Below are 25,193 nucleotides of genomic sequence, written 5' to 3'. Positions count from 1 at the left end.
AGGACGACTGACTCCAGGAAGAGTGACTGTAAGTTTGGTGGAGCTGGTAGTCAGAACGTGTTGATAATGGACCCCAGTTCTACAGGGACGATGCAGCGGGTACAGGGTGAGAAGAGCATCCTGGATGAACCAGACTCTCCTCTGGAGGTTAGAATATATAATTCTATTATTTAAACTCAGACTTTTGTTTTGGTTTTCAGTGATGTCATTTACTACTATTTCAGTACCACGGACAGCGATATAAAAGCTCTCTCTAGATTCTCTTTCTCTCTCTCTTTCTTGATTCTCTCACCCTTTTTTACGTGTAACATCAACATGTTTTATCCTTCGTACACACTCTAGATTTGTGCTTTTGTATTTTGTCAGAGCTTGTTTTGATTTTTCGTGGTATATACTTAAAATCCTTTTGCCTGTTCAGTAATACAGCGCCAATAGTGTTTGCTCTGTGATCGTTCATTTAGCGACCATACAGGCAACACCAGTGGTAATATTATGTTTCTTTAATTCTTGTAGTTTCGTGTTCTGAACTCACTGGGCCGCTGTTGACCAGTGTCTTGACGTTCAAAATCATATTTATACTTGGACATCCCCCGTCCTCTCACAATGGAGAAGAACTCGGAGACATACCACACAGTCGACGGTGGATGAAAAACCATGCACGGAATATAACCCTGGAATAATTTTAACGTCCGTTTTTTATTATACCTACCCGTTTGTGGTTTGGATTTAATACATTAACGTTGCCATCAAAATGAAGAAAAACACATCGTTTGAATCGACAGAGCTGCAGGATAGAACAATGAGACGGCAAGTAGTGTTGTTTCTCTCGGCTGTCTGTCTCAGCTCAGTGCATGGGCAGGCCAGCTACTCTATTCCCGAGGAAATGGCCAAAGGCTCCTTAGTCGGTAACATTGCTCAGGATTTAGGTTTGGATGTTAAACGACTACAAGCGGGTAAAGCTCGTATTCACACAGGGGACAGTGCAGAATACATTCAGCTCAACAAGGAAAAAGGAGTCCTCATTATCAAAGACAGATTAGACCGCGAAGCTCTTTGTGGCCAGACAACGCCTTGCGCTTTGCACTTTCAGATTGCCTTAGAAAGCCCAATAGAAATATTTCCGATTACTGTCGAAATCTCAGACATTAATGACAATGCTCCAGTATTCGAAAAGGAAGAGAGGAGATTTGAAATCAGTGAGTCAGCAGTCATCGGCTCGAAGTTCATGCTAGAGAAAGCGATAGATCCTGATATAGAACTAAATGGTCTTCAGAGCTACACACTGAAGCCCAGTGATAATTTTGTTCTTAAATTACATAGTCAATATGACGGGGGTAAAAAGGTAGAAATGATTTTACAGAAACCTCTGGACAGAGAAAAACAAGAGTTTGTATCGTTATTGTTAACGGCTGTAGATGGAGGGGAGCCGCAGAGGTCTGGTACTATGCAAATCCATATTACAGTATTAGACGTTAATGATAACGCTCCTGTCTTTACACAAAACGTTTACAAAGCAAGCGTGAAAGAAAACTCGCTCAAGGGAACAATCATTACCAAAGTGAGTGCCTCCGATGCAGACAAAGGATCAAATGGAGAGGTTAGCTACGTCATTGGAAACAACATGAGAAGCATTTCAAAATTATTCGACATTACTGAAGATGGGCATCTTATATTAAATGGGCCTATTGATTATGAAAAGGCAAAAAAGTATGAAATTGATATAGAGGCGGTTGACCAAGGAGGGCTCTCTGATTCAAGCAAAGTGATCATTGATGTAGGTGACATTAATGATAACAGTCCTATTATAAATATGATTTCATCATCACATTCAGTCGGAGAGGATTCCCGTTCCAACACGGTAGTAGCTGTGATGAGTGTAAATGATCCTGATTCTGACGAGAATGGAAAAGTCCGGTGTTTGATTAATAAGAATATACCGTTTACAATTACATCTACATCCAGTAATTTTTATAGCCTAGTGACAGACAGTGAATTAGACAGAGAGAGAGCCTCAGAGTATAACATCACAGTGACCTGCTCTGATGAGGGAGTGCCCTCCCTCTCCAGCAGCGTCACTCTCACCTTACAGATCTCTGATGTCAATGACAACGCTCCTGTCTTTGAGAGGAGCTCATATGAGGCCTACATTGTAGAAAACAACACTCCAGGTCTCTCCATATTCACAGTGAAAGCCAGAGACGCTGACTGGAACCAGAATGCCCGTGTTTCTTACATACTGGAGGACTCCTCTGTTAACGGAGTGCCAGTCTCCTCATATGTGTCCGTTAGTGCTGATAGTGGAGTCATCCATGCAGTGCGCTCTTTTGACTACGAGCAGATCAAAGATTTCCACTTCCGCGTCAAAGCTCAGGATGGAGGCTCTCCTCCACTCAGTAGTAATGTGACTGTGAAAATACTGATCCAGGACCAGAACGACAACCCCCCTCAGGTCCTGTACCCAGTCCAGACTGGAGGCTCTGTGGTGGCTGAAATGGTGCCTCGTTCAGCAGATGTGGGCTATCTGGTCACTAAAGTGGTGGCTGTTGATGTGGACTCTGGACAGAATGCCTGGCTCTCCTATAAACTGCAGAAAGCCACAGACAGGGCGCTGTTTGAAGTGGGCTTACAGAATGGAGAAATCAGAACTATCCGCCAGGTGACTGATAAAGACACAGTGAAACAGAGACTGACTGTTATAGTGGAGGACAACGGGCAGCCCTCTCGTTCAGCTACAGTCATTGTTAACGTGGCGGTGGCGGACAGCTTCCCTGAAGTGCTGTCGGAGTTCACTGACTTTCCACACGACAAGGAGTACAATGACAACCTGACTTTTTACTTAGTGCTGGCTCTGGCTGTAGTTTCCTTCCTCTTCATCACCTGTTTAGTGGTTATTATATCAGTGAAGATCTACAGGTGGAGACAGTCTCGCATCCTGTATCACTCCAATCTCCCTGTGATTCCATATTATCCACCACGTTACTCAGACACTTTGGGGACAGGGACTCTCCAACACGTGTACAACTACGAGGTGTGTAGGACGACTGACTCCAGGAAGAGTGACTGTAAGTTTGGTGGAGCTGGTAGTCAGAACGTGTTGATAATGGACCCCAGTTCTACAGGGACGATGCAGCGGGTACAGGGAGAGAAGAGCATCCTGGATGAACCTGACTCTCCTCTAGAGGTTAGAATGTTACCATTCTGATAATCAAACATAATCTATTATTTTACCATTTCGTTGATGTCATTTAGAGCTCACACCGTTTCAGTACCTTGGACAGCAGAAGAACAACCTTGTGTGTTTAGGGGCTTTTTTAGCACCTTATGATCCAACATGGGACATTTATATGTGTTTAGTTAATCACGGTGACTGAAAGGGTTCAGTGTTTTCCCCTCATTTTGTGTTAGAGGTTTTGTGAATAATGTTTGAAAAAGAAAAGGGTTTATTTTAGATCTTTGAAATTTGTGTCTACACAGTGTTACGTTTTAATTTCATCCTTTATGTGCTTTTTTTCTGAGCTTTTCCTCCTTTCTCATCCAACAACACATTTATTGCAGTTTTGTATTCTGAACTCAATGGGCCGCTGTTGCCTAGTCTGATGCAGTAGTAATATATTTACAGCAGTACCTCCTCTTGATTTCGATGTATTAAAAGGGAAGGGCAGGAGCTGGACGCATTGTCTTCGATAGAGCGGGTCATAAAGAGCACGAAGCAGGATTATCACTTTTTTTGGTCAGAACTTGAGCACTGTTTTTAGTTTACATTTTGTTTTAATGCCTGGAGCGTCGTTCTGGTGGATTTTCGAGGTTGCTGTTTCTTTTTACCGAGACAATTTGAAACAATGACACGGCAAGTACCGCTGTTTATTTTGATGGTTTCTCTTAGTTCTGTTTTCGGACAGGTCTCTTACTCTGTTCCAGAGGAAATGGTTAAAGGATCTTTGGTCGGTAATATAGCTCAGGATTTAGGATTAGACGTTAAACGTCTGAAGATGGGCAACGCTCGTGTTTATTCCGGTGATAGCAGAGAATACATCGAGCTGAGCAGCGATAGAGGAGTCCTCCTTATCAAAGAGAGAATAGACAGGGAGGCGTTGTGCGGCGATACTACTCCGTGCGCTGTGCATTGTCAGATTGTGTTAGAGAATCCTATGGAGTTTTACACTGTAACAGTTGAAATTACAGATATTAACGATAATGCACCAACCTTTGAAAAAAATGAAATAAAGTTCATAATTAGCGAGTCTGCAGTTGTTGGGGCAAAATTTGATTTAGAAAGAGCAGTGGATTTGGATGTAGGTTCGAACAGCCTTCAAAGTTACATACTTAAACCAACTGATAATTTTTTACTTAAACTTCACTCCCAAGCGGATGGTGCAAAGAATGTTGAAATGGTTTTACAAAAACCCCTGGACAGAGAGAAAAATGAGGTTATTTCTTTGGTGCTGACGGCTGTAGATGGAGGAGAACCACAGATGTCGGGAACAATGCAGATCCTCATCACAGTGCTAGATGCTAATGACAACGCACCTGTTTTTACACAGCCCATATACAAAGGTACTATAGATGAAAATTCTGCAAAAGGCACGGTTGTGACTACTGTTAGTGCTTCAGATGCTGACCATTCTTTAAATGGTAAAATAACATATTCAATCACAAATACTTTAGACGATGTCAGGGACATGTTTGAGGTAAACGAGGACAATGGTGAGGTTAAATTAATTGGACGTTTGGATTATGAAAAGAGAAAACATTTTCAGATCAATGTACGTGCAAGGGATAATGGAGGACTAACGGATTCTTGTAAAGTGATAGTCGATGTTGTTGATATAAATGACAATGAGCCAGCGATTAAAATCATGTCTAAATCAACTATTATATCAGAGAGTGCAAAACCCAACACAGTCGTTACAATGATTAATATACAAGACCCCGATTCAGGCCAGAATGGTAAAGTTCAGTGTTATATAAGTGACAATATTCCGTTTTTGATGAAATCGACGTCAAATAATTTTTATAGCCTAGTGACAGACAGTGAATTAGACAGAGAGAGAGCCTCAGAGTATAACATCACAGTGACCTGCTCTGATGAGGGAGTGCCCTCCCTCTCCAGCAGCGTCACTCTCACCTTACAGATCTCTGATGTCAATGACAACGCTCCTGTCTTTGAGAGGAGCTCATATGAGGCCTACATTGTAGAAAACAACACTCCAGGTCTCTCCATATTCACAGTGAAAGCCAGAGACGCTGACTGGAACCAGAATGCCCGTGTTTCTTACATACTGGAGGACTCCTCTGTTAACGGAGTGCCAGTCTCCTCATATGTGTCCGTTAGTGCTGATAGTGGAGTCATCCATGCAGTGCGCTCTTTTGACTACGAGCAGATCAAAGATTTCCACTTCCGTGTCAAAGCTCAGGATGGAGGCTCTCCTCCTCTCAGTAGTAATGTGACAGTGAAAATACTGATCCAGGACCAGAACGACAACCCCCCTCAGGTCCTGTACCCAGTCCAGACTGGAGGCTCTGTGGTGGCTGAAATGGTGCCTCGTTCAGCAGATGTGGGCTATCTGGTCACTAAAGTGGTGGCTGTTGATGTGGACTCTGGACAGAATGCCTGGCTCTCCTATAAACTGCAGAAAGCCACAGACAGGGCGCTGTTTGAAGTGGGCTTACAGAATGGAGAAATCAGAACTATCCGCCAGGTGACTGATAAAGACACAGTGAAACAGAGACTGACTGTTATAGTGGAGGACAACGGGCAGCCCTCTCGTTCAGCTACAGTCATTGTTAACGTGGCGGTGGCGGACAGCTTCCCTGAAGTGCTGTCGGAGTTCACTGACTTTCCACACGACAAGGAGTACAATGACAACCTGACTTTTTACTTAGTGCTGGCTCTGGCTGTAGTTTCCTTCCTCTTCATCACCTGTTTAGTGGTTATTATATCAGTGAAGATCTACAGGTGGAGACAGTCTCGCATCCTGTATCACTCCAATCTCCCTGTGATTCCATATTATCCACCACGTTACTCAGACACTTTGGGGACAGGGACTCTCCAACACGTGTACAACTACGAGGTGTGTAGGACGACTGACTCCAGGAAGAGTGACTGTAAGTTTGGTGGAGCTGGTAGTCAGAACGTGTTGATAATGGACCCCAGTTCTACAGGGACGATGCAGCGGATACAGGGTGAGAAGAGCATCCTGGATGAACCTGACTCTCCTCTAGAGGTTAGTTAAATAGGGTTGTAAATGTGTTCTATATGTGTGTTCATATATAATTTATCAAGTTATAAACAGTCGCTGTTCAGGAGTTTTCCATCAGCACCATGGACAGAGATATTGTTATGCAGTGAAAACAGATTGTTTGAAAAACTTAAATCTTATTAATGTGCCTTAATTTAGCCTTCTGATGTCACCCTTCCTATGATTTTTACGTTTCATTACCAGGAGTTTAGTTTAATGTGCCTTAATTTAGCCTTCTGGTGTCACCCTTCCTATCATTTTTACATTTCAGTACCAGGGAAGAGAAGTTTACAGTCTTGTGAAAAAAATTAGGACACCCTTTGAATTTTCTATCAGCACCATGGACAGAGACATTGTTTTCCAGTGAACCAGATTTTTTGAGGAATTTAAATCTTATTAATGTGCCTTAATTTAGCCTTCTCATGTCACCCTTCCTATGATTTTTACGTTTCATTACCAGGAGTTTAGATTGTATCACTCCTTGCCCTCACAAAAACGCGCTCAGCCTTTTTCTCTGTAGGCTAATGTAAATAGATTGTCTCACTTTTACTTTGTTGTACCAGCATCGGTGTTTCAGATGATTTAGCTCAATCTAAACATTACTTCTCTTAAGATTGTATGAGCATTTCTCTTGTAGTTTCGACCTCGAACTCAGAGAGACGCTGTTGACTAGTATGTATCAGTCTTACACCAGATGTAGTACCTCCCATCATCTCTGTATATTAGAGACAGAAGAAAGACGGAGAGATGCAAGAAAGCACTGATGCGGATGATCCAACAGAAATTAAATACCAAGACATTGGACGGTCACTTTTGAACTACTCTTGGAAGATTTTCAAGACCCTGTTTTGACAGTGGATTTATGATACATTTAAAAGGGGATTAAAAGGTTTACAGAACGACTCAGAGCCAAGGCGAGGTCGGACATAACAATGAAACGGCAAGTACTGTTGTTTATCTCGGTTCTCTCCTTCAGCACAGTCCTTGGACAGGTCAGCTACTCCATTCCTGAAGAAATGCCGATAGGTTCCTTCGTTGGTAACATAGCTCAGGATTTAGGTTTAGATGTCACAAGACTGAAATCCGGCAAGGCTCGTGTTTTTACTCGAGACAGCATTGTGTACGTCGAGTTAAACAGAGAAAAAGGAATTCTGCTGCTTAAAGAAAGGATCGACCGAGAGGGGCTTTGTGGACAAATGACGCCCTGCGCTTTGCATTTTCAGATTTTGTTGGAAAACCCCATGGAATTCTACAGTATCACAGTTGAAATCACAGATATAAATGATAACCCTCCGACCTTTCTTACAAACGATGTTCATTTTAATATAAGCGAATCGGTGCTTAGTGGGACTACATTCACTTTAGATAGAGCGACCGATCTCGACGTGGGCGAAAATAGTTTAAAAACATATGTCCTCAAACCAACAGATATGTTTTCTCTTAGAATAAATAATCAAGGAGATGGTAGTGAAAATGTCGAAATGATGTTAAATGCTCCACTTGACAGGGAGAAAAATGCAGAGTTGGCTTTGATTTTGACAGCGGTAGATGGAGGCGAACCGCAGATGACGGGAACAATGCAGATCCACATCACAGTTTTAGACGCTAATGATAATGCTCCTGTTTTTACACAGTCGGTTTATAAAGCGTCCATTAAGGAAAATTCACCAGTAGGAACAGTTGTAGTGACAGTTACTGCAACCGATGCAGATCACGGATCTAATAGCAGAATAACTTATTCAATTTCAAACATGCTAGATCATGCCAGGGGAATGTTTGAAATAAATAAGGAAAGTGGTGATGTCACTTTGAAAGGAAAAGCTGACTACGAGAAGGCCAGAAATTTTCAGGTAAATATTCGTGCTAGTGATGATGGGGGATTAACTGGTTCTTGTAAACTGATAGTTGACGTATTGGACATGAATGACAACCGCCCTGATATTCATATTATGTCGAAATCAAATGTTATATCGGAAGACGCAAAACTTAACACTGTAGTGACAATGATAAACGTGGAAGATGCGGACTACGCTGAAAATGGAAAAGTGCATTGCGCCATTAATGATAATATTTTCATGTTACAGTCAACATCAGATAAATTCTGGTCATTAGTTGCACTTTGTATGAGACAGTTATTTATATTAAATAGCACAATTTACCTTACCTGACCTTTCAGAACCTTGGACAGCACCAAGGAAAACAAAGTTCCACACTCCTTTTTTTACAGCTTTATCTTGACATTTTGTGTGTGTGCGCGTGTCTCTTCTTTTTTCCACTGTGCGTGATAGACATTGTTATTCTGTATGTTAATTCTGATTTCATAGGATACTTTTTTCTTTTTTTAAGTGTCGTAGGTTGGGAAGGCTATGTGTATTTGTTTACTCTTTCTCTTGTTGTACTGTTTGAATTAATACGACATCATGCTGTTTTCTGACGTACTTGCATAATTTGAACTCATCGGGCCGCTGTTGCCCAGTGTGTAGCAGTTGTGAATTGTTTTTCTAACTGATCCTCCCTGTCATTGTCGTGGCATAATACTGAGGCACAGTCTCAGACGTAGAAAACACACTTCGAAGCTCAGACCATACAATCCACTGGAATCTCTAGCTGGAAATGGATTTTATTATTGTGGGGATTCAATCATCTTTTTTTCCATTTGTTGATGTAAATGTGAAGGAACCTTACTCTTGAAACGGAACAAAACACAGTAGCTCTCGTTCGACAGACGTATTGGACAGAACAATGAAACGGCAAGTACGGTTGTTGATTTCCATCCTCTGCCTCAGTTATGTGATCGCGCAGGTCAGCTACTCGGTTCCAGAGGAAATGCCTAAAGGCTCCTTGGTCGGTAACATAGCACAAGATTTAGGTTTAGATATAAAGCGGCTTAAATCAGGAAAAGCTCGTATCTATACGGGCGACAGCGCTCAGTATATTGAGCTGAACAGGGACAGAGGGGTCCTCCTTATTAAAGAGAAAATAGATCGCGAAGCGCTTTGCAGACAGACAACGCCTTGCGCTTTGCATTTCCAAGTTACATTAGAGAGCCCACTAGAATTATTCCCAGTTACTGTAGAAATAACCGATATTAATGACAATGCGCCCATATTTCAGAAGGAGGAGAGGACATTTGAAATAAGCGAGTCGGCGGTTATCGGCTCTAAGTTCATGCTAGAGAGAGCGAATGACCCTGACATCGGTCTGAATGGTCTTCGGGGATACACTCTGAAGCCCAGTGACAATTTTATGCTTAAGCTACACAGTCAGTCTGATGGGAGCAAAAAGGTAGAAATGATTTTGCAAAAGCCACTGGACCGAGAGAAGCAAGAGCACATATCTTTAGTTTTGACAGCCGAGGATGGGGGAGAGCCAAAAATGACAGGGACAATGCAGATTTATATAACTGTATTAGATGCAAACGACAACGCCCCTGTTTTTAGTAAACCCGTTTACAAAGCAAGCATTACAGAAAACTCCCCAATAGGAACTCTAGTCACTAAGGTCAGTGCTTCTGATGCAGACAAAGGCTCAAACGCAGAGGTGACCTACGTCATCGGGAATAGCATGGATACTGTGTCAAAGTTATTTCACATTAATAGGGAAGGTGAGGTGATACTAGATGGTCCAATTGACTTTGAAAAAGAAAAAACTTATCACATTGATATAGAAGCAATTGATCAAGGCGGACTCTCAGATTCAAGTAAAATAATACTGGATGTGATTGACGTAAATGACAATATTCCTAATGTAAATATGATATCAACATCAGGCTCAGTACCAGAAGATTCAGCTCACAAAACAGTCATAGCTTTAATGAGTGTAAATGACCCTGATTCTGAAAATAATGGGAAAGCATATTGTACCATAGATGAAAACATGCCATTTGAAATAAAATTTACCTCAAATAATTTCTATAGCATTCTCACAAACACTGAATTAGACAGAGAGAGAGCCTCAGAGTATAACATCACAGTGACCTGCTCTGATGAGGGAGTGCCCTCCCTCTCCAGCAGCGTCACTCTCACCTTACAGATCTCTGATGTCAATGACAACGCTCCTGTCTTTGAGAGGAGCTCATATGAGGCCTACATTGTAGAAAACAACACTCCAGGTCTCTCCATATTCACAGTGAAAGCCAGAGACGCTGACTGGAACCAGAATGCCCGTGTTTCTTACATACTGGAGGACTCCTCTGTTAACGGAGTGCCAGTCTCCTCATATGTGTCCGTTAGTGCTGATAGTGGAGTCATCCATGCAGTGCGCTCTTTTGACTACGAGCAGATCAAAGATTTCCACTTCCGTGTCAAAGCTCAGGATGGAGGCTCTCCTCCACTCAGTAGTAATGTGACTGTGAAAATACTGATCCAGGACCAGAACGACAACCCCCCTCAGGTCCTGTACCCAGTCCAGACTGGAGGCTCTGTGGTGGCTGAAATGGTGCCTCGTTCAGCAGATGTGGGCTATCTGGTCACTAAAGTGGTGGCTGTTGATGTGGACTCTGGACAGAATGCCTGGCTCTCCTATAAACTGCAGAAAGCCACAGACAGGGCGCTGTTTGAAGTGGGCTTACAGAATGGAGAAATCAGAACTATCCGCCAGGTGACTGATAAAGACACAGTGAAACAGAGACTGACTGTTATAGTGGAGGACAACGGGCAGCCCTCTCGTTCAGCTACAGTCATTGTTAACGTGGCGGTGGCGGACAGCTTCCCTGAAGTGCTGTCGGAGTTCACTGACTTTCCACACGACAAGGAGTACAATGACAACCTGACTTTTTACTTAGTGCTGGCTCTGGCTGTAGTTTCCTTCCTCTTCATCACCTGTTTAGTGGTTATTATATCAGTGAAGAGCGACAGGTGGAGACAGTCTCGCATCCTGTATCACTCCAATCTCCCTGTGATTCCATATTATCCACCACGTTACTCAGACACTTTGGGGACAGGGACTCTCCAACACGTGTACAACTACGAGGTGTGTAGGACGACTGACTCCAGGAAGAGTGACCGACCGATCTCGACGTGGGCGAAAATAGTTTAAAAACATATGTCCTCAAACCAACAGATATGTTTTCTCTTAGAATAAATAATCAAGGAGATGGTAGTGAAAATGTCGAAATGGTGTTAAATGCTCCACTTGACAGGGAGAAAAATGCAGAGTTGGCTTTGATTTTGACAGCGGTAGATGGAGGCGAACCGCAGATGACGGGAACAATGCAGATCCACATCACAGTTTTAGACGCTAATGATAATGCTCCTGTTTTTACACAGTCGGTTTATAAAGCGTCCATTAAGGAAAATTCACCAGTAGGAACAGTTGTAGTGACAGTTACTGCAACCGATGCAGATCACGGATCTAATAGCAGAATAACTTATTCAATTTCAAACATGCTAGATCATGCCAGGGGAATGTTTGAAATAAATAAGGAAAGTGGTGATGTCACTTTGAAAGGAAAAGCTGACTACGAGAAGGCCAGAAATTTTCAGGTAAATATTCGTGCTAGTGATGATGGGGGATTAACTGGTTCTTGTAAACTGATAGTTGACGTATTGGACATGAATGACAACCGCCCTGATATTCATATTATGTCGAAATCAAATGTTATATCGGAAGACGCAAAACTTAACACTGTAGTGACAATGATAAACGTGGAAGATGCGGACTCAGCTGAAAATGGAAAAGTGCATTGCGCCATTAATGATAATATTTTCATGTTACAGTCAACATCAGATAAATTCTATAGTCTAATGACAGACAGTGAATTAGACAGAGAGAGAGCCTCAGAGTATAACATCACAGTGACCTGCTCTGATGAGGGAGTGCCCTCCCTCTCCAGCAGCGTCACTCTCACCTTACAGATCTCTGATGTCAATGACAACGCTCCTGTCTTTGAGAGGAGCTCATATGAGGCCTACATTGTAGAAAACAACACTCCAGGTCTCTCCATATTCACAGTGAAAGCCAGAGACGCTGACTGGAACCAGAATGCCCGTGTTTCTTACATACTGGAGGACTCCTCTGTTAACGGAGTGCCAGTCTCCTCATATGTGTCCGTTAGTGCTGATAGTGGAGTCATCCATGCAGTGCGCTCTTTTGACTACGAGCAGATCAAAGATTTCCACTTCCGCGTCAAAGCTCAGGATGGAGGCTCTCCTCCACTCAGTAGTAATGTGACTGTGAAAATACTGATCCAGGACCAGAACGACAACCCCCCTCAGGTCCTGTACCCAGTCCAGACTGGAGGCTCTGTGGTGGCTGAAATGGTGCCTCGTTCAGCAGATGTGGGCTATCTGGTCACTAAAGTGGTGGCTGTTGATGTGGACTCTGGACAGAATGCCTGGCTCTCCTATAAACTGCAGAAAGCCACAGACAGGGCGCTGTTTGAAGTGGGCTTACAGAATGGAGAAATCAGAACTATCCGCCAGGTGACTGATAAAGACACAGTGAAACAGAGACTGACTGTTATAGTGGAGGACAACGGGCAGCCCTCTCGTTCAGCTACAGTCATTGTTAACGTGGCGGTGGCGGACAGCTTCCCTGAAGTGCTGTCGGAGTTCACTGACTTTCCACACGACAAGGAGTACAATGACAACCTGACTTTTTACTTAGTGCTGGCTCTGGCTGTAGTTTCCTTCCTCTTCATCACCTGTTTAGTGGTTATTATATCAGTGAAGATCTACAGGTGGAGACAGTCTCGCATCCTGTATCACTCCAATCTCCCTGTGATTCCATATTATCCACCACGTTACTCAGACACTTTGGGGACAGGGACTCTCCAACACGTGTACAACTACGAGGTGTGTAGGACGACTGACTCCAGGAAGAGTGACTGTAAGTTTGGTGGAGCTGGTAGTCAGAACGTGTTGATAATGGACCCCAGTTCTACAGGGACGATGCAGCGGATACAGGGAGAGAAGAGCATCCTGGATGAACCTGACTCTCCTCTGGAGGTTAGAAATTGTTGGTTTTCTTTCCCTCGTTTTAACTCTCAGTTTTTATAGCTTTCCTCTCGTTTCAGCACCGTGGAGAGCGACGTGATTCCATGTTCGAAACTTTAAATATTGCACTTACATTCCCCCATTTTTCTGGCTACACCTGCTTTTACACACTATACATTTTCAAATAGTTATATATTATCTGCTCCATTTATCTCATTTCATAGTTTTTTTGTTTCCTGTAGTACAAAACACTGTTCGCTTTGTAAAATGTGTATCCTTTTATTCTTAACCCAAGTATGTCAGGCTATTTTGCACATTTTCTATGCAGTTTTACTTTATGAGCTCAGAGTGCCGCTGTTGACCAGTTTGTACCAGGTTTACCGCAGCCTCTTTATGCCTCTCATCATGCCTTTTTGTAGTGAGAGAAAGAGACAAGGGAAAAGCGCACTGTCTTGAATTTGCCGGAGATACAGGACGTTAAATCCTTTGTTTCACGTTGGAAATACATTTTAAAATCACTGGTTACTTTTTAACTGAGGAAGACCTATGTTTTAAAAGCGCTCATGGTTTATTTTGGGATAACGCCGGATACAGCAATGAGAGGGCAAGTATTGTTTTTCTTGGTCCTCTCTCTCAGATCGGTGCTCGGACAAGTCAGCTACTCGGTTCCGGAGGAAATGCCAGAAGGTTTTCTTGTTGGCAACATGGCAAAGGATTTTGGCTTAGATATTAAAAGGCTTAAATCGGGTAAAGCTCGCATTTTTACTCGAGACAGTGACGAATATATTGAGCTGAATAACGAAAGAGGCGTCCTTCTCATTAAACATAGGATAGATAGAGAGTCGCTCTGTGGACAGACGACGCCTTGCGCTTTGCATTTTCAGGTTATATTAGAGAATCCGATGGAATTTTACAGCGTTACTATTGAGATCACAGACATTAATGACAACCCTCCATCTTTCGAAAAGAACCACGTCAAATTTAAAATTAGCGAGTCCGCTGTTCGTGGGGCTAAATTCATATTAGATCGGGCAGTTGATCTTGATGTGGGCTCAAACGGATTGCAAACATACAAACTCGAACCGACTGATAATTTTGTTGTTAAATTGCACGATCAGGCCGATGGGACGAAAAACGTCGAAATGGTTTTAGAGAAACCTCTTGACAGAGAAAAAAATGAATACTTATCTTTAGTCCTGACAGCTGTGGATGGAGGAGAGCCACAAATGACAGGAACAATGCAGATTCTCATCACTGTTTTAGACATTAATGATAATGCTCCTGTTTTTACGCAGCCTGTTTACAAAACCTCCATAAAAGAAAATTCGCCAACAGGAACAGTTGTAGTGACCGTTACTGCAACAGATGCTGATGACGGATCTAATGGTAAAATAACTTATTCTATCTCCAGTATTTTGGATCATGCACGTGGATTATTTGAAGTAAATGATGGAAGTGGTGAAATTCGACTAAAAGGAAATGTTGACTATGAAAAAGCTCGAACATTTCAGATAAACATTCGTGCAAGTGATGATGGAGGATTAGTTGACTCCTGTAAAGTGATTATTGATGTCGTAGACATGAATGACAATAAACCTGAAATTCATATAATGTCGAAATCAAATGTTATATCAGAAGACGCCGCCACAGGCACCGTTGTTACAATGATAAATATTGAGGACGCAGACTCGGGTGAAAACGGCAAAGTGCAATGCAGTATAAGTAATGATATGCCCTTTGTGATCAAGTCCACAACAAATAATTTCTATAGCCTAGTGACAGACAGTGAATTAGACAGAGAGAGAGCCTCAGAGTATAACATCACAGTGACCTGCTCTGATGAGGGAGTGCCCTCCCTCTCCAGCAGCGTCACTCTCACCTTACAGATCTCTGATGTCAATGACAACGCTCCTGTCTTTGAGAGGAGCTCATATGAGGCCTACATTGTAGAAAACAACACTCCAGGTCTCTCCATATTCACAGTGAAAGCCAGAGACGCTGACTGGAACCAGAATGCCCGTGTTTCTTACATACTGGAGGACTCCTCTGTTAACGGAGTGCCAGTCTCCTCATATGTGTCCGTTAGTGCTGATAGTGGAGTCATCCATGCAGTGCGCTCTTTTGACTACGAGCAGATCAAAGATTTCCACTTCCGCGTCAAAGCTCAGGATGGAGGCTCTCCTCCTCTCAGTAGTAATGTGACAGTGAAAATACTGATCCAGGACCAGAACGACAACCCCCCTCAGGTCCTGTACCCAGTCCAGACTGGAGGCTCTGTGGTGGCTGAAATGGTGCCTCGTTCAGCAGATGTGGGCTATCTGGTCACTAAAGTGGTGGCTGTTGATGTGGACTCTGGACAGAATGCCTGGCTCTCCTATAAACTGCAGAAAGCCACAGACAGGGCGCTGTTTGAAGTGGGCTTACAGAATGGAGAAATCAGAACTATCCGCCAGGTGACTGATAAAGACACAGTGAAACAGAGACTGACTGTTATAGTGGAGGACAACGGGCAGCCCTCTCGTTCAGCTACAGTCATTGTTAACGTGGCGGTGGCGGACAGCTTCCCTGAAGTGCTGTCGGAGTTCACTGACTTTCCACACGACAAGGAGTACAATGACAACCTGACTTTTTACTTAGTGCTGGCTCTGGCTGTAGTTTCCTTCCTCTTCATCACCTGTTTAGTGGTTATTATATCAGTGAAGAGCGACAGGTGGAGACAGTCTCGCATCCTGTATCACTCCAATCTCCCTGTGATTCCATATTATCCACCACGTTACTCAGACACTTTGGGGACAGGGACTCTCCAACACGTGTACAACTACGAGGTGTGTAGGACGACTGACTCCAGGAAGAGTGACTGTAAGTTTGGTGGAGCTGGTAGTCAGAACGTGTTGATAATGGACCCCAGTTCTACAGGGACGATGGGACAAGTCAGGGGATACAGGGAGAGAAGAGCATCCTGGACGAACCCGACTCTCCTCTGGAGGTTAGAATCTATAGTGAATATAAACCACAGCTCAAGTCCAGCACCACGGACAGAGACACATCGTCATAAATGTCACAGTATCTGTCTCTCTGTTTGTCTGTCTGTCTGTATACATAGATCTGTTTTGTAGCTGTTTCTGCAATTACATTTTACGTCTCCAAGTGCCGCTGTTGGTTAGTGTGAGCCACGGCCTCTTTCCTGAGTGAAGTCCTCCCTCGTCTGTCTGATGTGTATTCAAAGATTTATTTGATTTGCTACTGTAGCCCGAGCAAGCCATCTGCAAAGCAGACAGTATTGAGCTCATGATCACGTATTTGTACGGATTCTGACAGGGTGGATTTCGTTTTATATTTTGATTTTGCGATTGCTCTCGTCATAATGTGTGTTCTTTGTTGTGTGGCCAAAAGAAAACCATTTTCATGGTGGTCGCTGCTTCTCTGCGTTTGCGTCGCAGACATGGCTCTTGGACAGGTCCGTTATTCTATTCCTGAGGAGATGGCGACTGGCTCGCTTGTTGGAAATATCATTCAGGACCTTGGCTTGGATGTGAAGCGGCTGAAATCGGGGCGCGCCAGGATTTTTACCGAGGACGGTAGTGAGTACATTGGTCTGAATGCAGAGAAAGGAACTTTGGTTGTGTCTAAAAGGATAGACAGAGAGGAACTGTGCAAGCAAGTGTCTCCCTGCTCTCTTCATTTCCAAATTATCTTAGAAAATCCAATGGAGCTGCATCGAATTGATGTAGAGATTACAGATATTAATGATAACGCTCCATTTTTTTCGAAAAAGGAATACGGTTTCCAGGTTATTGAATCAGCCTTACCAGGGGCTCGCTATTCTCTTGAGAGTGCAAGAGATCCCGATGTAGCACACAACACTATTCAGACATACAAACTTAACCCTACGGATAATTTTAAACTGAATGTCGTTTCTCGGCCTGATGGAACAAAATACATTGAAATGGTTCTTCACGCGTCGCTTGACAGAGAAAAACAAGAAGAGCATAAATTAACTCTCACAGCGTTTGATGGCGGTAATCCTCAAAAATCTGGCTCTATTAAAATAAATGTCATAGTTTTGGATGCAAATGACAATGCACCAGTATTCAGTCAGTCTGTTTACAGAGTAACAGTTCCTGAAAACGCTTCCAGGGGCACTGTTATTTTAAAAGTCACTGCCACTGATAATGACAAGGGAACAAACGAAGAGGTGGTGTATTCCTTTTCACAGCATACCGACAGTGCATCATCTCTGTTTATTATGGATCCACACACAGGCGAAATGACCGTAGGTGGTGTTTTAGATTACGAAAAGGTTAAACAATATGAAGTAGATATAGAAGCTACAGACAAAGGAGGGTTGACAGACACAAGTAAAGTGATAATTGAGGTGACCGACCTAAATGATAATGCTCCAGCCATAAGCATAATTTCCCTCTCCAATCCCATACCAGAGGATTCGACTCCAGGTACTGTTATAGCCATGCTCAATATCAAAGACCTGGACTCAGGTAGGAATGGCCAGATTAAATGTTTTATTAGCTCAGATTTACCTTTCAAAATCAAGTCCTCATCAACTAATTTTTATAGCCTTATATCTGACGACGTTTTGGACCGTGAAACAGTGCCTGAACATAATATAACAATAACAGCAATGGACGAAGGTTCCCCGCCTTATTCCACAAACAAAACTATTAATTTAAGAATTTCAGACGTAAACGACCACGCCCCAATGTTCCCACAACAAATTGTGACCGCTTTCATCACTGAAAATAATTCACCTGGCATGTCACTCCTCTCGGTCAAAGCCACTGACAACGACTCGGGGAACAATGCACGAATTTCCTATTTCCTTGAAGACAGCCACCTGAACGGGATGTCAGCCTCGGCTTATTTTTCAGTGAATGCAGAGAGTGGAGACATACTTGCTGTGCGTTCCTTCGACTATGAATCGACAAAACAGTTCAGTATTCGCGTCAAAGCTCAGGATGGAGGCTCTCCTCCACTCAGTAGTAATGTGACTGTGAAAATACTGATCCAGGACCAGAACGACAACCCTCCTCAGGTCCTGTACCCAGTCCAGACTGGAGGCTCTGTGGTGGCTGAAATGGTGCCTCGTTCAGCAGATGTGGGCTATCTGGTCACTAAAGTGGTGGCTGTTGATGTGGACTCTGGACAGAATGCCTGGCTCTCCTATAAACTGCAGAAAGCCACAGACAGAGCGCTGTTTGAAGTGGGCTTACAGAATGGAGAAATCAGAACTATCCGCCAGGTGACTGATAAAGACACAGTGAAACAGAGACTGACTGTTATAGTGGAGGACAACGGGCAGCCCTCTCGTTCAGCTACAGTCATTGTTAACGTGGCGGTGGCGGACAGCTTCCCTGAAGTGCTGTCGGAGTTCACTGACTTTCCACACGACAAGGAGTACAATGACAACCTGACTTTTTACTTAGTGCTGGCTCTGGCTGTAGTTTCCTTCCTCTTCATCACCTGTTTAGTGGTTATTATATCAGTGAAGATCTACAGGTGGAGACGTGAGCGCCTGTTTTATAAATCCAGTGGGAATCTTCCTGTTATTCCATATTACCCGCCCCTTTACGCAGATGTAGGAGGTACAGGCACGTTGAAGCAGGCATTGAATACAGAGGTACAGGCACGTTGAAGCAGGCATTCAGTTGCGAGGTGTATGGAACTACTGACTCCCGGAAGAATAACATAAAGTGTGCCCAACCCTTCAGTCAGGGCACCCTGGGTGTTGACCACAGTGATACCAGGACAGTGCCAAGGCATAAAACTGAGTCAGAAACTATGCTCACAGAGGTGAGATCAGTCCCTTTATTGCCTTTTGTGTATGTGTGTCTTAATCAGTGCTTTAGTTCAGTCTAGTACTTGCTGAATGTTGCATTGGGCTTGAAATTATTCTTGTTGTGCCAGCAATCTACAAGCATTTAGTGTGCTTTGGGCTTCAAATTATTCTTATTGTGCCAGCAATCTACAAGCATTTAGTGCTTTTGTGTTTCACAAATGATCTTGTTGTGTGTAAGGTTATAAACATTTTTGGGTACATGATCAAGCATCAACATTGGACTTTTCTGTACTCTTGTTCAGGCCCTTTACGTTTCTGTCAGCCCAGCTTTGCCCAAAGTATACTCAGTGAGACAAGGAATATCACCAAACATTATATATGTTGGTCTGTCCCACTTGTGCATTTTGCTCAGCATTCAAAATGCATCTAATAATATTTAATATTACTTACTGGACATACTCCAGTGTTGTTGGTGACTTTCAGTGCTTTGTACAGAAGCTGTACCCATATCAACCATGTGGTTTTTGTAAACTGCACTGTATTAGATATTTTTATTTTAGCTTTTTATATTACACTGCATCCTCTATGAGGAACTGCACTGTACAGCATTGTTGCTGCCTCTTTCACCATATAGTTAATTTCTATTATGTTCACATTACGTCATTTCATACTAGTGCTGATATTTATATGTAACATCTTGCATTGAATCATGATGTTATGTATAGAGTGAGAATCTCTTTAGTTTCCTATTTTAAGATCCCTTTCCACTTTGACTGAGTTTGTATGCCTGATCAGATAGCACCATGTGATGCCCTGCAGTGTTGTGAGAGAACAATACAGAAGCTACAGTGAAAGAAAAACAAAATCTGGGCTTTAGCCCACCCAAAGCCCTGCTATAAATTGTTCTCACATAGAAACATACAACCACGCAGTGCACTAGTTTTTCAGTGACCTAGTTTACTTCTTAACATAGTGCAGCTATAGGCATAGAACTGCACACACAAAGATGGAGGCAGGCAAAATACAACACAGATGATTAATGCAAATCAACAAATAAAATGGAGAAGTGTGACAAAATAATATTGATTAAGAGGTTTAAAGTGTGGTAGAGAGGAAGAGGGAACACTCACAGCTGATGCTGGGAGATTGAGAGCCAGAGAGAAAAGCAGCATGACGGAGAGGCGGTGGGGGAGGGGAAGGGGCATGTGGTAACCAGCACAGTCTCCTCCATCCTTGTGCAGTATTTGTGTATGTACGGCAGCCATTTTGATCTGCAACCCTCTTTGTCTGCTGAAATAGGGGGCTAAGGGAAGTGTTATGTGTGAAACAGCTGCATCAGGCTACATTTACTGACTTTAGATGACACAGACAGAACGAGTCCCATGGAAATGGAAAACAACTGACACCAAGAGAGAGGGAGAGACTGCTACATACACATGACAAGAGGATGTCATAAATTAGGACAGACGCTGAATTTATTGAATTAAGAATTTATTAGTGAAAGAAAACTGAGCTATGAAAGAAATGACTAGAAATTATGGAAATCCATAAAATGATGATTTTAATCAGCATCCTTAGACTGCTAATATGAGGTATACAGTAACAGTACACTATACCAGATATACCTGCTCTAATGGGCTCCACTTGTGAAGATTTGCATTATGTATGGTATACAGTATATAAAAGCATGGCAGGGGGTCATTCTCCCCCTTTGTTGTGTGGTAAACATGAAGGTGTGCTTGACTGGGCACAAGTATCCTGCACATGGGGAAGAGGATAGAGATACCATCCATCCTTGTGCTGTATTTGTGTATATACGGCAAATTCACTTTTTTCTTTCAAATTGGGTGACAGCAACTCTTGTCTTTAGACTGAGGACACGTGAACCTTAATGTAAACATCTGGCTAAATGTAAGAGCGATGACAAAATGCTTCTGTGATGTGGTTGAGGATAGTCCCTCAGTTTTGTCCAGTTTAAGTCATCGCACTGGATTAGTATCCGCCCTGGGCTTTCTGTGATTAAGGTAAAAACCTATGTCTGTTGTAATGTCTCATTTCCTGAGGTTTATAGTGGTGAATGTTTTTACTCGGTGCTATAAGTTCTTTTGACCGCAGTGTCTCCATAGGGGGAATGGAGACACTGTGAGACACACAGAAACTTTTTGCAACCATCTAAACAGTTGAGCCAGTTTTTACCCCACTCCTCTTCAGCATGTTGTTGTTTTATCTTTCTTTTGTTTAAAAAACCTACCGTGGAGCTGTCATCAGCCTTTGTGGATCTTATGCAAAGTCCAAATCATCATGCTGCTAAACCTGTTACTGACCACACAACTGTAATCACATGCAGATGCTCATGGTCCCCACAGGCCAAGGTCTTGTTTAAGTGTCCCACATTCTTAGCAAAGCAGTCTGGTGAGCAGTTGTACCATGTGTATGCCAGCGGCTCATCAAGTCGCTGTGCTCTGTGTGTGTGTTTGGGGATGTGGTTAATGTTTGTGCTATAACCCTGCACTGTATTTTTGTTTACAACATAGTTTTATTATCTGAGCTATTGATGTGAATTCAGTTACACAGAGCAGCTGTACCTCACTGAGCTTGATCTCAGCAGTTAAAATAATAATAAATACACAGGTCATGTTCATAATACTCTCTCCACCACATGACTGCTGCTGCCTGACCCTCTAGAACTGTTGTTTTGTTGTTGTATGAGAGGAGACACATTTAAACTCATAGAGGATGGGGCCAAGCATTTGGAGAGCTGGTATCATTGATGTGGGCTTCTGCACTGGGAAGGATGACACTCTGGATTAACTAGACCAGTGTGAAATAGGGCAATGGCAAAGTTGCATCAAGCTCACAAATACTGACAAATATATCTACATCAGTGTAGGGCATGGTGATATGTGTGCGACTGATTCTTCTAAACTGTCAAGCCATATAATATTACCACCCTTAATACTTTTGTGATTCAGAAGAATGACAAAACCTTCACTTATAGGAGAGTAAAGATGTAGCGTATTATCATTATTATGATATTGTGTATAGTAATTACATTATGACTACTGAATAGTTGTCATGGATTGAGTTCAGTTTGGTATTACTGTATGTGCTAAACTGAGCAATTACAGAAACAGTATAGCTATCGATAATTTACTCTATAACTGTACCTAATATTGTGCCACATTGTAGTTAAACTGGATGATGACTGTTCAGCAGTCATTCTTGGTTTCCAACAGTCTTCCCTTTTCCTCCTGATCTCATTTTCTGCATCCCTCCCCTCCCCCTCTCCAGCTGCACCACTCTGCTGCAGAAAGAGACAGAGAGAAAAGAAGACAGAGACTGCTCAGTGTAGGACATTTTGTTCAGTCTATAAAAAAGGCAGTGAACACTATACAGTGTCATTTCATCCCTGACAAGTAGAAAGATCTCCTTTGTACCACTTTTCAGCCATTGCACAGATTTAAAATCTTGTTTTGCAGCAGTGTCTTATTTGAATATTATCAGTGTACAAATATGAGTAGGTCTAAGCATCATTTCTCTTCTTCATCCTCGGGTGTTTTTGTAGATGCTTTTTTTTTTCCATTGTTGCCAGCTTGAGGAAGCAGGGTGGGATGAGAGCCAGCTAGGTGGGATGTGTTACCATAGCAACAAGCTGACTCACTGGCAGGATTGTACCATTTTCCACTGAGCCATGGGGGTCAGCAGCAGATGCTGCCTCTAGTGTGTGATGGTTCCATATGTTTAGTGATACTGGGAGGACAGGAGATGCCCCTATTTTGGGCAGAAAGGTGTAGCATCCTCAGACTAGTTGAAGATGGAGAAAGGATAGGGAGAGGGTGAACATGGATGCTTGTGATATTTGTTCTGATTGATGCTGCCCTGTTTGTTTCCCTTCCCCAGTTTTAGCAAACGTCTAATATACAGGCTTAGATAAACCCATTTCTCATTAAATTCTTTCATTTTGTTATCTGAAAAGAACAATAGCCTCTTGGTATCTTTTTCCCCTTTTGGCTTGTTTTCCTGCGCGACCTGTTTGTGTGTCTGTGTGTGTTTTGAAGCAATACTGTGATATTGTATTACTTAAAGATTTAATGTACTTAAAAATATATTATGTACACTGTCATTTAATGTCCAGTACATCAATTTAATAAAAAAAAAACAGCAGTTGGTGCTTTGCTTCATCTCTGGGACTTTGCTCTCACAAAGACTCATAGACACATCAGCTGTGACAAACACAGGGTCGCAGAGCAAAGAATCTCATTAGTAAAGCATGGATTTGTCTGAGGGCATCGCCTTGACGCCACCTGCTGTTGCTCTGAGAGTAGTGGCTTTGTAGCTCTGTGCAGCAGTGCAGTGCAGAATTTTGTGATTCGTACATTGATGATGTCAACAGGGTTTCCTTCAGCCCCTTTATCAATAATCATGCTAGTGTTGTGGATTATGCTGAAGTAGTTGTACCAAGGAACATTTGTGCTTTGGTTTAAAGTGGGATTGGATAGTTGTACCCAGTTTCTATTGTATGGTCTAACGTACCATAAACTGTTCCGTGAATGAAGTTGTACATGAAGTTGCATATACCTTTGGTCAAACAGCCACAGTGACCTGGAACACTGGACTGTGTACAGTAGTCTCCTTTTCTGTCCATAGAGACTGAGTTATCACGTTTGTTTTTCTCAACAGTATTGCTTGTTTCTTATACTATTTTTATAAAGAAAGATATTAGCTTTTTCTGTTCATCATCATAATAACCATGCCTTTGTCTCTCTCATTCACTCATATGCAGACTTAACACACTCAAATGCAACATGTTCCTTTTTTCTGTTTTCTTTTTGTGTGTCTAAGTTTGATACTTGTTCTCTGTGACCTGGATTGATACGCAGTTTGGTTTTATCTTTTGGCAATTAAAGATAATTGCTAAGACAACATTAACTGTTTCCAAATGTTTAATTGTTAATAGTTTGTGCTGTGAACAACCCTATCATGAGAGACCATTTATTTTATGTGAGAAAAGAAAAAAAACATTCTCTATGAACCACACATAATCACAACCCCATTTGTTTTGATTGACATGGTAAGTACATTGGCTGCTGTACTTTCCAAAGTCAGACTCTGTTTGCTGACCACCAGTCTAACTGTCAACCTCTTTCTCTTGTCTTTCTCTTTCATGTGTCCCCCTTTTTGCCCGGTGCTGTCCCTGTTTCCTCCCTGACGCATTAAATCCTGACTCGCCAAATAAGGTAAGCAGTATATCTATACTCACAGCAATGCCATCAAACACATATAGTAGTACAAACCCTGCTGACTTTAAAAACAACACACATTACTGATGCACTGACAACTACACATCATAATCTGTGTAACAGTCTGTCTACAGTAACACAATTCAAACATAAACAATAGCAGTGATTAGTTTTGCAGTGTCCACACCCTACAGTAACACAATACAAACATAAACTATAGCAGTGATTAGTTTTGCAGTGTCCAAACATCACATATTGGCACTGAGACAAGCAGTTAATCAGATTTTCCACAAGTGACACATGTTCACATGCTTGACCGCTGCCTGTAGCTCCAATCCAATCAGGCCTTAATGGACAGACCTTTTATTCACATCAGATCATGTGTGAGAATGTGAGTGACTTGGAGCTCAAAATGTGATGTGATTGTTTTGTTTGACTGAGGTGTTGTACTGAATTACACTCATCATCCTGTGGACATATTAACGTTTGTGTCTGAATGTTAAATGGTTAGATAAATGTTCAGACTCTTTAATATGAGAATATTATGAATTAACATTGTCGCTCCCTTGTGCATACCTTCTTTTTTAAGGTGCTTTACATTTGAGCAAGACATTTGAATAAGTGTTAGTAAGGACAGCTCTCCCTGCTAATAGGCTTATATGGTTTGAGGAATGTATTAGCAGAGAAGACCAAGTGTTAAAGTAACTGATGTCTGAACTAGGTTTTAGTTAACATACTGACCAGCACTGTATTTTGGAGTTTAGCATTCGATTCCGTGCTCTAGACAAGCATCCATTTAATATAGTCAATCAGAACAGTCATTAAATAAAATACTGTCAGCGAAGCACAACACAAGTGACAGTATTGAAAAATACAAACCATGAGACACAAACATATATTAACAAACATATATCAGAGGAAATGGACTGAACCTTAATCAGAAGAGAATAAAATAAAGACCTGAAAAGTATTGCTTCAATTCTGT

At 42.3% G+C, this 25,193-nt stretch overlaps 2 protein-coding genes across 9 annotated transcripts in view; both read left to right on the top strand.

The window, feature by feature from the left end:
* LOC109955455 (protocadherin Fat 4-like) overlaps positions 1–3,575 on the top strand; it is an 18,639-nt gene extending 15,064 nt beyond the window's left edge. The window contains exon 7 of the mRNA XM_020591631.1: positions 2,024–3,575. Coding sequence (XP_020447287.1) covers positions 2,024–3,202 — 1,179 coding nt within the window. The 3' untranslated portion in view covers positions 3,203–3,575. The remainder of the gene's footprint in view (positions 1–2,023) is intronic.
* Positions 3,576–3,690: 115 nt separating this feature from the next.
* Positions 3,691–25,193, top strand: part of LOC109955936 (protocadherin gamma-A11-like) — a 61,446-nt gene continuing 39,943 nt past the window's right edge. For 2 of the 8 annotated variants that reach the window (XM_020592681.1, XM_020592658.1), the window contains exon 1: positions 3,691–6,224. In XM_020592681.1, the coding sequence (XP_020448337.1) occupies positions 3,840–6,224 (2,385 nt within the window). In that variant the 5' untranslated portion in view covers positions 3,691–3,839. Of the gene's footprint in view, positions 6,225–8,767; positions 10,561–11,289; positions 12,384–16,209; positions 18,775–18,809; positions 18,983–24,205; positions 24,302–25,193 lie in introns of those variants that run through there. The other 6 variants (XM_020592666.1, XM_020592708.1, XM_020592688.1 and 3 more) reach the window with 6 other exon arrangements.

This window comes from Monopterus albus, unplaced genomic scaffold (assembly GCF_001952655.1).
Source record: "Monopterus albus unplaced genomic scaffold, M_albus_1.0 scaffold2.1, whole genome shotgun sequence".
Taxonomy (NCBI): Eukaryota; Metazoa; Chordata; class Actinopteri; order Synbranchiformes; family Synbranchidae; genus Monopterus; species Monopterus albus.
Note: the sequence above shows the minus strand (reverse complement) of the source record. Positions and strands in the feature narration are given on the sequence as shown.